This window comes from Bufo gargarizans, chromosome 1, assembly GCF_014858855.1.
Source record: "Bufo gargarizans isolate SCDJY-AF-19 chromosome 1, ASM1485885v1, whole genome shotgun sequence".
In the NCBI taxonomy this organism is placed as follows: domain Eukaryota; kingdom Metazoa; phylum Chordata; class Amphibia; order Anura; family Bufonidae; genus Bufo; species Bufo gargarizans.
Window position 1 is genome coordinate 153,469,399 of NC_058080.1, and position 13,772 is coordinate 153,483,170.

The window sequence follows — 13,772 nt, forward strand, 5'->3', positions numbered from 1 at the left end:
CATGAAGCCAGATTGTCTGTTACGGGACCTCTCTGCTCTGCCTGTGTGCTAGGCCTAAATATATGCCAATGGACTGTTGCAGTGGTGGGTGACGTGAAGCCTCATTCTCTGCTATGACATGCAGACTGATTCTCTGCTGACATGAAGCCAGATTGTCTGTTACGGGACCTCTCTGCTCTGCCTGTGTGCTAGGCCTAAATATATGCCAATGGACTGTTGCAGTGGTGGGTGACGTGAAGCCTCATTCTCTGCTATGACATGCAGACTGATTCTCTGCTGACATGAAGCCAGATTGTCTGTTACGGGACCTCTCTCCTCTGCCTGTGTGCTAGGCCTAAATATATGCCAATGGACTGTTGCAGTGGTGGCTGACGTGAAGCCTCATTCTCTGCTATGACATGCAGACTAATTCTCTGCTGACATGAAGCCAGATTGTCTGTTACGGGACCTCTCTCCTCTGCCTGGGTGCTGGGCCTAAATTTATGACAATGGACTGTTGCAGTGGTGGCTGACGTGAAGCCTGATTCTCTGCTATGACATGCAGACTGATTCTCTGCTGACATGAAGCCAGATTGTCTGTTACGGGACCTCTCTCCTCTGCCTGTGTGCTAGGCCTAAATATATGCCAATGGACTGTTGCAGTGGTGGCTGACGTGAAGCCTCATTCTCTGCTATGACATGCAGACTAATTCTCTGCTGACATGAAGCCAGATTGTCTGTTACGGGACCTCTCTCCTCTGCCTGTGTGCTAGGCCTAAATATATGCCAATGGATTGTTGCAGTGGTGGCTGACGTGAAGCCTGATTCTCTGCTATGACATGCAGACTGATTCTCTGCTGACATGAAGCCAGATTGTCTGTTACGGGACCTCTCTCCTCTGCCTGGGTGCTAGGCCTAAATATATGCCAATGGACTGTTGCAGTGGTGGGTGACGTGAAGCCTCATTCTCTGCTATGACATGCAGACTGATTCTCTGCTGACATGAAGCCAGATTGTCTGTTACGGGACCTCTCTCCTCTGCCTGTGTGCTAGGCCTAAATATATGCCAATGGACTGTTGCAGTGGTGGCTGACGTGAAGCCTCATTCTCTGCTATGACATGCAGACTAATTCTCTGCTGACATGAAGCCAGATTGTCTGTTACGGGACCTCTCTCCTCTGCCTGGGTGCTGGGCCTAAATTTATGACAATGGACTGTTGCAGTGGTGGCTGACGTGAAGCCTGATTCTCTGCTATGACATGCAGACTGATTCTCTGCTGACATGAAGCCAGATCCTCTGTTACGGGACCTCTCTCCTCTGCCTGGGTGCTGGGCCTAAATTTATGACAATGGACTGTTGCAGTGGTGGCTGACGTGAAGCCTGATTCTCTGCTATGACATGCAGACTGATTCTCTGCTGACATGAAGCCAGATTGTCTGTTACGGGACCTCTCTCCTCTGCCTGGGTGCCGGGGCCTAAATATCTGAGAATGGACTGTTCCAGTGGTGGGTGACGGGAAGCCAGATTCTCTGCTATGGAACCTCTCTCCAATTGATTTTGGTTAATTTTTATTTATTTAATTTTTATTTTAATTCATTTCCCTATCCACATTTGTTTGCAGGGGATTTACCTACATGTTGCTGCCTTTTGCAGCCCTCTAGCCCTTTCCTGGGCTGTTTTACAGCCGTTTTAGTGCCGAAAAGTTCGGGTCCCCATTGACTTCAATGGGGTTCGGGTTCGGGACGAAGTTCGGATCGGGTTCGGATCCCGAACCCGAACATTTCCGGGATGTTCGGCCGAACTTCTCGAACCCGAACATCCAGGTGTTCGCTCAACTCTACTGGCAGATTATCGCTAACGAGCATTCGTACAAACGCTTGTTAGCGATAATCTGCCCGAACATCAAGCAGTGTAAAGGGGCCTTAAGGTGCTTTACAATTGTTTCTTTTAATTTTGCCCTTTCATTGCACATTCACTATATATATATATATATATATATATATATATATATTGAAGAAAATCCGCAGCACTCCTTGAAGAATAAAATGTGGTCTTTATTCACACATATCAAAAATCGACAATGTTTCGGTTCTCTCACAGAACCTTTCTCAAGTCTTGAGCGACTTGAGAAAGGTTCTGTGAGAGAACCGAAACGTTGTCGATTTTTGATATGTGTGAATAAAGACCACATTTTATTCTTCAAGGAGTGCTGCGGATTTTCTTCATTGTTTCCTGTCCTGAGTCGAGGGACCACAGCGGGCAGCCTGGGTTACTATTGAAGGGAGTGCTGCCAGATTTTCTTTATATATATATATATATATATATATATACACACACTCACCTAAAGAATTATTAGGAACACCATACTAATACGGTGTTGGACCCCCTTTTGCCTTCAGAACTGCCTTAATTCTACGTGGCATTGATTCAACAAGGTGCTGATAGCATTCTTTAGAAATGTTGGCCCATATTGATAGGATAGTATCTTGCAGTTGATAGAGATTTGAGGGATGCACATCCAGGGCACGAAGCTCCCGTTCCACCACATTCCAAAGATGCTCTATTGGGTTGAGATCTGGTGACTGTAGGGGCCATTTTAGTACAGTGAACTCATTGTCATGTTCAAGAAACCAATTTGAAATTATTCGAGCTTTGTGACATGGTGCATTATCCTGCTGGAAATAGCCATCAGAGGATGGGTACATGGTGGTCATGAAGGGATGGACATGGTCAGAAACAATGCTCAGGTAGCCTGTGGCATTTAAACGATGGCCCATTGGCACTAAGGGGGCTAAAGTGTGCCCAGAAAACATCCCTCACACCATTACACCACCACCACCAGCCTGCACAGTGGTAACAAGGCATGATGGATACATGTTCTCATTCTGTTTACGCCAAATTCGGACTCTACCATTTGAATGTCTCAACAGAAATCGAGACTCATCAGACCAGGCAACATTTTTCCAGTCTTCAACAGTCCAATTTTGGTGAGCTCATGCAAATTGTAGCCCCTTTTTCCTATTTGTAGTGGAGATGAGTGGTACCCGGTGGGTGTCTTCTGCTGTTGTAGCCCATCCGCAAGGTTGTGCATGTTGTGGCATCACAAATGCTTTGCTGCATACCTCGGTTGTAACGAGTGGTTATTTCAGTCAACGTTGCTCTTCTATCAGCTTGAATCAGTCGGCCCATTCTCCTCTGACCTCTAGCATCAACAAGGCATTTTCGCCCACAGGACTGCCGCATACTGGATGTCTTTCCCTTTTCACACCATTCTTTGTAAACCCTAGAAATGGTTGTGCGTGAAAATCCCAGTAACTGAGCAGATTGTGAAATACTCAGACCGGCCCGTCTGGCACCAACAACCATGCCACGCTCAAAATTGCTTAAATCACCTTTCTTTCCCATTCTGACATTCAGTTTGGAGTTCAGGAGATTGTCTTGACCAGGACCACAACCCTACATGCATTGAAGCAACTGCCATGTGATTGGTTGACTAGATAATCGCATTAATGAGAAATAGAACAGGTGTTCCTAATAATTCTTTAGGTGAGTGTATATATATATATATATATATATATATATCTATATATATATAGATATATATATATATCTATATATATATTCATATTTCATTAAAGGGGTTGTGTCACTTCAGCAAATTGCATTTATCATGTAGAGAAAGTTAATTGTCCATATTGCCTCCTTTGCTGGCTTTAACCATATTTTCCATCACCTCCTCCAGGGGTTATGAACACCCTGCAATCCAGCAGCGTGGTCGTGCTTGCACACTATAGGAAAAAGCGCTGGCCTATATATTAGTAAGTGCCTTGTATTCATGGGGTTTTCTGGGATTTTACTTCTGATGACCTATCTTTAAGATAAGTTATGAGTATCTGATCAGTGAGGGTCCAACACTCGGGACCTCCGCCAATCAGCTGTTTGAGAAGGCACAGTGAGCGCCCCGGCCTTCTCCATGCGTACGAAGCATAGCACTGTAAATTGTATAGAGGCTATGTTTGATATAGTGCTCAGCCCCATAGAAGTGAATAGGGTTGAGTGCAATACCAAGAACAGCTGCTATACAATGTACGGCGATGTACTCGGTAAGCACAGAGATCGCTGTGGTGGAGAGTCGGTGCCTTCTCAAACAGCCGATCAGTGGGGGTCCCGGGTGTCAGACCCCCAGTGATCAGATAATGATGACTTATCCTGAGGATAGGTTATCAGTAGTAAACAAAACCCTTTAACAAAAATCTAATTTACATTTAACTAAATTCTTTTTTTGTTGTCACTTTTCACACTTAAGTGCATGTTTGTTTTTATCACTTTTTTTCAATACATATACAATTTGTCGTTGATATGTATTTAATATCAACTGAACTTATATTTAAAATTATTTTTGCAATTATTGTTTATAAAGTGGTATGTGAATATGGTATTTTAAGACCGAGGTAGGGGTACTACCCGTATGGCAATTAATAATATATAGTTAGACTAATATGGCAGTTATTTTTTTATGCCTATGCCTTTTATTACTCGGGCCCTAAGTTGTATGAACATAACATTGCTTGATTTGGCTTTTATTACCGTATTTTTCGCCCTATAAGGCGCATGGGGCGAATACTAATGAGCGCTTCCATTATGGAAGTGCTCATTAGTAGCGGAGGACTGGGAAGCGGTGAAGGCTCACCACTTCCTGGTCCTCGGCTGTCAGCTGTGAAGGCTGCGCACAGCATGAGGGCGCACTGTGACCTCACGCTGTGCATGCCATTTCACACCACAGCCGACAGCAGGAGGAAGAAGATCATGGGTGGAGCATGGAGCGGCGACGTCCAGGAGCTGGAGAGGTAAGTGGTTTATTTATTTTATTCCTTATGAGGCTGATGGGGCTTATCTATAACTCTGGTGACAGGCAATGGGGGCTCATATATAACGCTGGTGACAGGCAATGGGGGCTCATATATAACGTTGGTGACAGGCAATGGGGGCTCATATATTACACTGGTGACAGTCAATTGGGGCTCATATATAACGCTGGTGACAGGCAATGGGGGCTGATATGAGGCTGCTAGGGGCTGGTGACAGGCAGTGGGGGCTGATACAATGCTTCTGGGGGCTGGTAACAGGCAATGGGGGCTGATATGAGGCTGCTGGGGGCTAATGAGAGGCTGCTGGGGGCTGATATGAGGCATATGGGGGCTGATGAGAGGCATGGGGCTCTTATCTGAGGTCTGATTGGGGGTCATTCACATTGGGGGGGTCTGATCTGAGGTCTTGTTAACATTGGGGGTCTTATTGTGGCTGCCAGCTGAGGTCTGATTAACATTGGGGGTCTGATTGGTGGTCTGATCAGAGGTCTAATGAAAAATATATATTTTTTGTATTGTCCTCCTCTAAAACCTAGGTGCGTCTTATGGGATAGTGCATCCTATATGGCGAAAAATACGGTATTTTGCCACACACAAGGTGATGTCATGTGACAGGTCCAGCATCCTTTGCTGTGGTAGTTATATTTTCAACTAAAATGAGCCCAGCAAAGTATACTTGTATACTATAGCCAGGTGATGGGCGGGTATAATTAAAGGGGCTGTCCCACGAAAATTATTCTACAGTTTCAAACCAGCACCTGGATCTGAATTATTTAAAAAAAAAAAGTATTTGTATAACGCCCCCTGCTGTTTTTTCTTTTTTTTTATTATTTGTCTTGATCACTGAGAAGGCCGCACATGCTCAGTTTCATCCTTCAACTGTCTCCTGAGCTGTGATAGGGAGAGCATGGACACGCCCCCTGAGCTGTGATAGGGAGAGCATGGACACGCCCCCTGAGCTGCAGCAGAAAAGACACTCCCCTTGAGCTGTCAGCTTGATATAAATGTAGCAGAGCAATGAACGGGGAGATCTCTGGATCCATGTGCAGTACAGGGCTGGTTCTAGCTTTGTTAGAAAGAGATTGTCATGTAATATATGATGTCTTATTTTCATTTTTTACATTAATCATGGGATCAGCCCCTTAAGTGACTGCAGAACCCGGTGTTTAATTGAACACCAAGGTGGCGGGAGGTCTGGTCATTTTTTACACTAGTCATGGAATAATCCCTTTCAGAGCTTATTTGTGGCAGGTGTGATAAGGGTTTATAGGAGCCACATGTCAGTTCAAGTCAGTACCCCTGACAAAGTGAAATGTGAGTCGGGGTCTATTATCAGGGTTAGGTTTGTGCTAGGTATTACATTATACGCAATATGGGGGTCATTGCGTATAATGTATAATGTCCTCAAACTGGTGTAAAGTAGAATTGGCTTAGTTGCCCATAGCAACCATTCAGATTCCAGATTTCATTTTCCAAAGCAGCTGTCCAAAATAAAAGGTGGAATCTGATTGGTTGCTATGGGCAACTAAGCCAGTTCTACTTTACACCAGTTTGAGGACAGAGCTTGGCAGCGGGCACCGGCCACCCTAGAGGGGCAGCTTCTGAGGAAGTATTGTGTACTGCTGGGGCATTATTTTGTGCTGCACTGTGATTTTTAATGTTGCTGGGGCAATTTACTGTGTTGCACTGACCTATTATTTTGCTCTGTTGGGGTGGTATTTTGTGACGCATATGGTATTTGTTGACCCCATACTTGTGTTGCCCTGCCTTCTGTCAATTTGGACCTACCTACAACATGGGGCGATTTTAGATGTTTTTTTATCAGGACCACTTTAAGTTCCTAGCCACCCCTGGCTGCCATTTTTCCCTGTGTTGTGTGCGTTTGGTCACTACTTTTTTAATGTGTTTTAACCATAATGTTCAATAAATATAATATTTTTTGTTGTTGGTGTGGTAGCTGTCAATCAAAGCAGAAGGGAACCGAGAGCACCTCATAGTGAAGCTCCACCCTATGTACCTGCAGAAGCTGAATCTGCCAAAATAAGAGTACATGTCTGCACTGGTACTGCCCTCCCACCTACTGTAATGATCTCAGCACTACCGTAGGTGGGAGAAGCAGTAGCGGTGTGAACATGTACTTGTATGTACTTTTATTTTGCAGTTCAACATGGTCAAAACTGCTGACAGATTTATTTTAACATGATTTAATAAGTAATAAAAAAAGTAATCAAAAATTTAAGAGGACACAAAAATGACAAAAACATGAGGCAGAAAGGCAATAACAAAAAATATATAAAAAAAATGCAGAAAAATAAAACAGGAGTATTATTATTATTAAGGGGTACAGATAGGCATACACTGTCTATGCTAACCCATATTTGTTAATTGCGTTCCTCTGTGATGTGTCTAAAACTAAGTAAATAAGATGCTAAAGCAACAGATAATTAGTTAATAATTATAATTTGGTACTCATGAATACAAAAATGCATCCGTGTATGCCAAGGCAGTTTCTGTTAATTTACAATTAAAAGCCTTTTTTCATTTGCTTTTGTATTTTAATAAACTCTGATTGTAAAATGAAATAGTCTGGAGATCCTTCACTGCTGGGGGCCTGCATCTTTCTAGGAATCGAGGTCATGCAGGATGTGGTACTTTTACAGTTGCAATTAACAAGGGAGATACTTGAGTAGCCACATGTTCATTATGGTCGGATAATTTCATCTAGTCTGCTAGTACTTTATACTTGAAGGTTCATGCCTGACATGTTTACTCAACTCATTTAGTATAGGGTAACTAAACCTTTGTAGGTGCAGAAGCACTGCTCACAGCGGTCCGCCTGCCTTCTGCAGCATTTGGAGAATGAATCCCACAATATTTTCTAAGGATCCGTACATCGCATGTTCCAAAATCAGAGCAAAGCTGATGAAAGCAGTAGTGGAAGAGCACTCTATTAGTGAATTACGTAAACCTATATTAGGAAACTGCCTGTCAAGTGTCCCCTTAACAACACACTAACTGATCATTTCTAAGGATAATCTGGCTTCAGCTTTCTATTGAACTCTGCAGACGGCTAACTATACAGAGGTAAGCTTTGTTGCCTCTATTCTAACTGCCTTAGCTGCTGCTTACCTGTATGTATAATATATCTGACTAAAAAAAATGTGGCTTTAGAGGTTTTTATTGCCTATTTGATCTGCTATGAGTGCTGATCACTGGCAACAACTCTCCTCTTTATATTTCCATGTCCCTGGGAATTATAGAGAAGAGTGCTTCTGCCAGCGATCACCACTGGCAGCAGGTAAAATATGCAGGGTAATTTATAAAATCAGTTTTTAATAAGATAAATTGCACATGTAGGTAGGCAGGCCTGGGGTTAGGAGGAAGGGGTGGATCCAGGGAGAGGAGAGGCAGGCTGATATGCCCTACCACTAACCCTTACAGGTACCAGGCTTCTGATGATGGCTTTTCCTTAGCAATGTTCAGAGTGCTGCAAATGGGACACACACATAGTTCCCTAATAAAGCATATTTGAAAAACACATAAAAAAATGACCGTTACACTTTAAGATATACTTTATATGCTATAGACGCAATCACATATCTTTTTCTTTCTCAAGATATCATAGCAACAAGTGTCCTCTTGCCCAAATAATTTAATATTCTGTTATTTCTAAGTTGCCAAAAGTGCCAAAGGTTTCCAAAGGCAACAACCACAACAATTTTTAATTGCCTTGCTAAGTTACATGTCCACTACCTCCACTCTACAATATAATTCCCAAATATATAGTTCTTGCGTTCTGTTCATAAATTAGGATTTTCAAGATAACCGAAACTCCTCCCGATGCAGCAACCACGCCACAGGAAACCTAAAATGGGAGCCTCCAAAACAGCTGCATGTCGACCATTTAAGGCCTGCGAGAGCAAGAACAACTACTTATTAACAATTCTCTCTGTACCCTCTTTTCTCTACTCTATGTGTTGCTACTAACCCTTTTTTGTGCATCATAGATGACCTGATTTTTCAGTGAGTGCAGGGATTCTGAACACTCTCAGACTGCACTATAAGCAGCTTTAGAAAAAGAGGTGCCTAATAAGTGGAAAATACATCGTTTTCATTAATAAGATACCTTAAAAAGTTTCTTATATCTGCATACACTGTGCATTTATGTAAAACGACAGACACACTTTAACTGTAAACTTATTTAAAATGTATCCCCAGGAGTGTGACGAGGGGACATCCTCTGCGTCTGGAGGAAAGAAGGTTTGTACACAAACATAGAAGAGGATTCTTTACGGTAAGAGCAGTGAGACTATTTCGCTAAAAGAGTTCAAGAGGGGCCTGGATGTAATTCTGGAGTGTAATAATAGTACAGGATATAGCTACTAGAGAGAGATCGTTCATCCAGGGAGTTATTCTGATTGCCTGATTGGAGTCGGGAAGGAATTTTTTCCCCCTTAAGTGGGGAAAATTGGCTTCTACCTCACAGGGTTTTTTGCCTTCCTCTGGATCAACTTGCAGGATAACAGGTTGAACTGGATGGACAAATGTCTTTTTTTTGGCGTTATATACTATGTTACTATGTTATAATAGTTGATCTATAGTGCAATTACTCATTTCCCAAGAAAGCCCATTTTAATAAATGGCTTTTTTGTAGGATCAAGCAAGAGGGGTTGGGATGTTGGAAGGGATAAAATAACTCCTGATCCTGATCAAAGGAAAGACTAATGAATAGCTTAGTGAGATTGATTTTTTGTGTGTGAAGAAGGTCCAGCTATTGGACTGAAATACCCGAAAGTGTATGTCTACCACCTCTGTGGATTCTGCAATTGAATGGTGAGTATTCTATTTACAACTGAATAAAGGAACTCACTTCATCTTCTTAGCACTGTGCTGTATAATACATAGGAAAAAGTTTATACAAAACATACAACATCAAAAATGTGGCAAAAAATTGCATAAATTTCACAATGTTTTGCATTTCTACATCACTCACTGGGTGAGAAAGTGGGCATGGTTAGCCATGTTAATTATATGCATGCCAGATTTATTACTGCAATTTTTTTTTAAAAAGTCACAAATAAAGTTGAAAACTCACTCCAGTAGGGGGCAGTGTCAAAGAAATGGAACAGCATAAAAAAAAAATATATATATTTTTTAAGAAATGTGCCAATCAGTGAATAGCACTTTTTCGTGCAAAGTACAGCAACAGAGACTTCAAATATTACCTCCGTTATAACGCCCCCCGTATTTGAATTTTTCTCGACTCTTCAGTGATTGCTGGGAGTATGTGACTTGGTTCTCAAGTCTATGAATCCCACTGAACTATAAATGATCCACATAGCACCATCACAGTTTGGTCAGCGCTAAGTTGAATATGAGCAACACAGATTTGCATCTGATTTGATCTCAAACGTTCATTTTGCCATTTGTCAAAAACTCAAATCTCTTAGCTCTGATGTATCAGAGAGTACTCAGCGATGGCAGTTTACAGCATTTAAGAGCAGAAAATGGAGTTTGCTGAAGCAACAGTAATAAAGTGCATGCTCTTATCATGGACTTATTGCTGACAGACTAATGTGAGCTATGGCAGCAATAATTATCCTTGGAGAAATGACAGTTCCTTCTTCTTCCCTGTTATACTGAACCTAGTGGTATTATAGGTATTGTGACAGCACATTCCTAGGGAAACTATGGCGTTTCCATGCTCCCAAATATAATGATGCACATTCTGCACTAACAGGAGACAGACAGGCAGATGATAGATAGATAGATAATGATGTAGCCAATCTACAATTTACTCTGATAACACATGTCACTGTGTTATCTCGTGACAAAAGCCTATGAAATCAATTAAAAATGTAGTTAACCATCAAGTTTAGCTCGGCTGTATCTGTAGATGGTGTAGGAAGGCGCAAGAGTCCGTTGTTGACGGAAGGTATGTGTCACTGAGGTTCCTGGCCTTGGTAAAGTAAGGGCCGGTATTTTCAGGTGTCAGCGGCAGCTAATGCTGATTGACACTTTGCTATTTTAGTATGGCTGCATAGCTGATCCAGGATGGCTCCTACTGGGAGTAGTCAAAGTGCTGGGTGGGTGACTACTCCCCACGTTCCAGGCCTATAAAAAAACAAGCCAGTAGTGTCAGCTGAGAGTCATTACCGCTCTCTGACATAGGAGCTCTGGCAATCGCTGGTGTGGGAACTGAGCCCGGTGCTGGGCTGAAAAGCTGAAGTTTTTTGTTATGCATGAACTTTCTACTCGGTGTGAACAAACACCAACCTTGCAAAGAGGGTTTTTTGTTTGACCTTATGTGTGAATAAACACGGACATTTGAATTACGAACTTGTACTTTGCCTCTGTACTGTACCCGCTTATCCCAACTATCAGAGCGAATCCCCACAATGGATGGATAGATAGATAATAGATAGATAAAATAGATAGATGATAGATAGATAGCATTTTGAAACGTTTCACATAAAGGACTATATAGTACAATAAATCATACACTATCACTAAAACAAAAAGTCCACAGAGTTTTCTTTTGACAAGTTACAGATTCCTCCAAGCTTGTCATCCAGCTTTCCAGGATTTCTAGGTGACAAGTGTCCAGACTGCAGTGAAGGTGACACTGGTCAATATAAATCTTTTGTAGTAATAGAAGAGGACAAATCAGTCACTTCTATTTACTATTCATCTGGGATCTAATTCCCAGTCTCTCTAACCACCTCATGCTTGACCTGCTGCTCCACTCATCTTGTGGGAGCCCTGGGGGACCGGTAATAACTTCTTACTTGTACCCCTTTAAGATATCAGAGTTTTCCACTGGTCCTAACTAAAACACTGAACAACCAGACTGGGATTTCTTTGGAAAAAAAGTAGGAAAAAAAAATCTGTGATTACTATAAACCAACAGTTTCACACTCCGTCTACAATCAGGTTAGGATACTTAGGGGTTTCCCTTTACATTTTAGATATATTTATTTTTGAAATAATATTTTAATACTAAAATCAGAGACATTCCTAATATTACATCACATATATAACACACTACATACTGGTGTATGTTAAATGGCGTACAATACATTTGATAAATTTAAAGGGTTACTCCAGTAAATCCACAGTATAAAGGATAACTATTAGATCGGTAGAGGTCCTACCGCTGGGACCCCAATTGATTACGAAAACAGGGGCCCTCATACCTTCTGGAGCCTCCTGAAATGAATGTAGCGGCCGGCATTCCAGAGATAGCCGAGTACAGCGCTTTGCTATTTCCAGAACTCCCATAGAAATAAATGGAGCGGCAATGAGCATGCTTGACCAGCTGCTACATTCATTTTAGAAAGCTCCACTGGAAATGACATCCCCTTTCTTGTAATGGATGTGGATCCCATCAGTCGGACTCCCACTGATCTAATAGTTATCCCCTAGAGACATAGGGGATGACTTCATATAACTGAAAAATCCCTTCAAGTGTTCTATCCCCATGCTCCACGTCTTAGGTCTTCATTAACATACAGATGGGGGGTGTTAGTAGACATTCCAGCTGGGAACCTTTTAGAATATCAGTAGATACTGTATATTAATTGCCTCCTCTGTATCCATGACATTAATCTCCTCTGAATACACATGTGTCCAGCTAGCAAAGCATTAGAAAGTGACCTGCAGAATGTCAACACCTAATCACTGAGCTCTAGAGAGATGTCTGCAGGTAAAACTCTCTGGAATTGGAGAGCAGATCAGCAAAGCAATGGTCATCCAAGGTCTTCCCCAGAATTCTGTCTCCAGCAAAGAAAGCAAGAAGTCATCTCTTGGCACATCCAAGACACTCAGCTCTCTACATGGTCACCCTGCAGAAGTAAAAGCTTGACCTATTTATCTAAAGTCTAAGTGCAAAGAAGGAACAGTTCCTGGAGCAAGAACTTTATGCAGAAGAAGGAGTCAGGTACCTACCTGCATTTCTCAGCTTCCTGTTCCTGAACACGGATAAGATGACCAGGAGGTTTCCCAAAATATCAATGATGATGGTGAAGATGAGTATGGCAGCAAGAGCAGTGGCCACCCAAGGAGGACGATCCAACAGCAGCTCATTGGGAGCATTTAAAGAGCTGTTCCATGCACTTACATTTAATAGCATTTTCTTCTTCTTATCTTCCTTTTTTCAGTTCTGGATAGAACTTGTCAAGACAGTTTGATGCTTGGCAGTCAGAGGATTTTAGTTCATTTCATGTCTCCAGTCTTCTGGTACCCAGTGCAAAGAGGATGAGGGAAAGGGCACACACGAGGCTGCTAAAGAAGCCATTCTTAGCCTGGCTGCCAAGTTTGTAGTTTGCATGTGCATGTGTCATGGAAGATACTTTTATAGCATCCTATCCCCTCTCCTTCTTGGCTGTTCAATCAGCTGCAGGTGACATCTAGTGTTGTGCCAGATCAGCACATTGCTGGTCATTGTGAAGGTACGTGGGTGACACCTTGTGGTACAAATACGAACTGCTTGCTGCTTCATTCCTCATTGTCACTTCACTGAGAGAAACTCCTCCGTTTACTTGTATTGAAGGTTGCCAACCAGAATTTTTCTTTTTTCTGCAAAACTGATCCCAAAATTACGGACAGCCAACATTTTACGGACAAGTTGAAAAACCATAATAAATGATAAAGATTATGAGTAATACATGTCTATAGCTCAATATATTGTAAACTCATTACCAGCATTTACTGTGAGCTGTAAAATGGTGATAATTACCACCAAATTAATTTAGTCAACCACCAGCCTCAAAAAATATCACGGGCACGTCTATTTTCTTCACGGACACAGGAAAAAAGTTCCCTATTTTTACGGACTGTGCTATTTTTATTTTATGCAAACTTGTTAAGATAGATCCTTATTATCAAGTTTTGAACAGTAAAATTCCAAAATGGAGCCTCAATCA

The 13,772-nt window shown here is 42.0% G+C and overlaps 1 protein-coding gene across 1 annotated transcript in view; it reads right to left on the reverse strand.

The window, feature by feature from the left end:
- Nucleotides 1-13,139, reverse strand: part of MTNR1A (melatonin receptor 1A) — a 293,246-nt gene extending 280,107 nt beyond the window's left edge. Inside the window, exon 1 of the mRNA XM_044299749.1 lies at nucleotides 12,796-13,139. Within this exon, the coding sequence (XP_044155684.1) occupies nucleotides 12,796-12,979 (184 nt within the window). The 5' untranslated portion in view covers nucleotides 12,980-13,139. The remainder of the gene's footprint in view (nucleotides 1-12,795) is intronic.
- Between the last annotated feature and the right edge of the window lie 633 nt (nucleotides 13,140-13,772).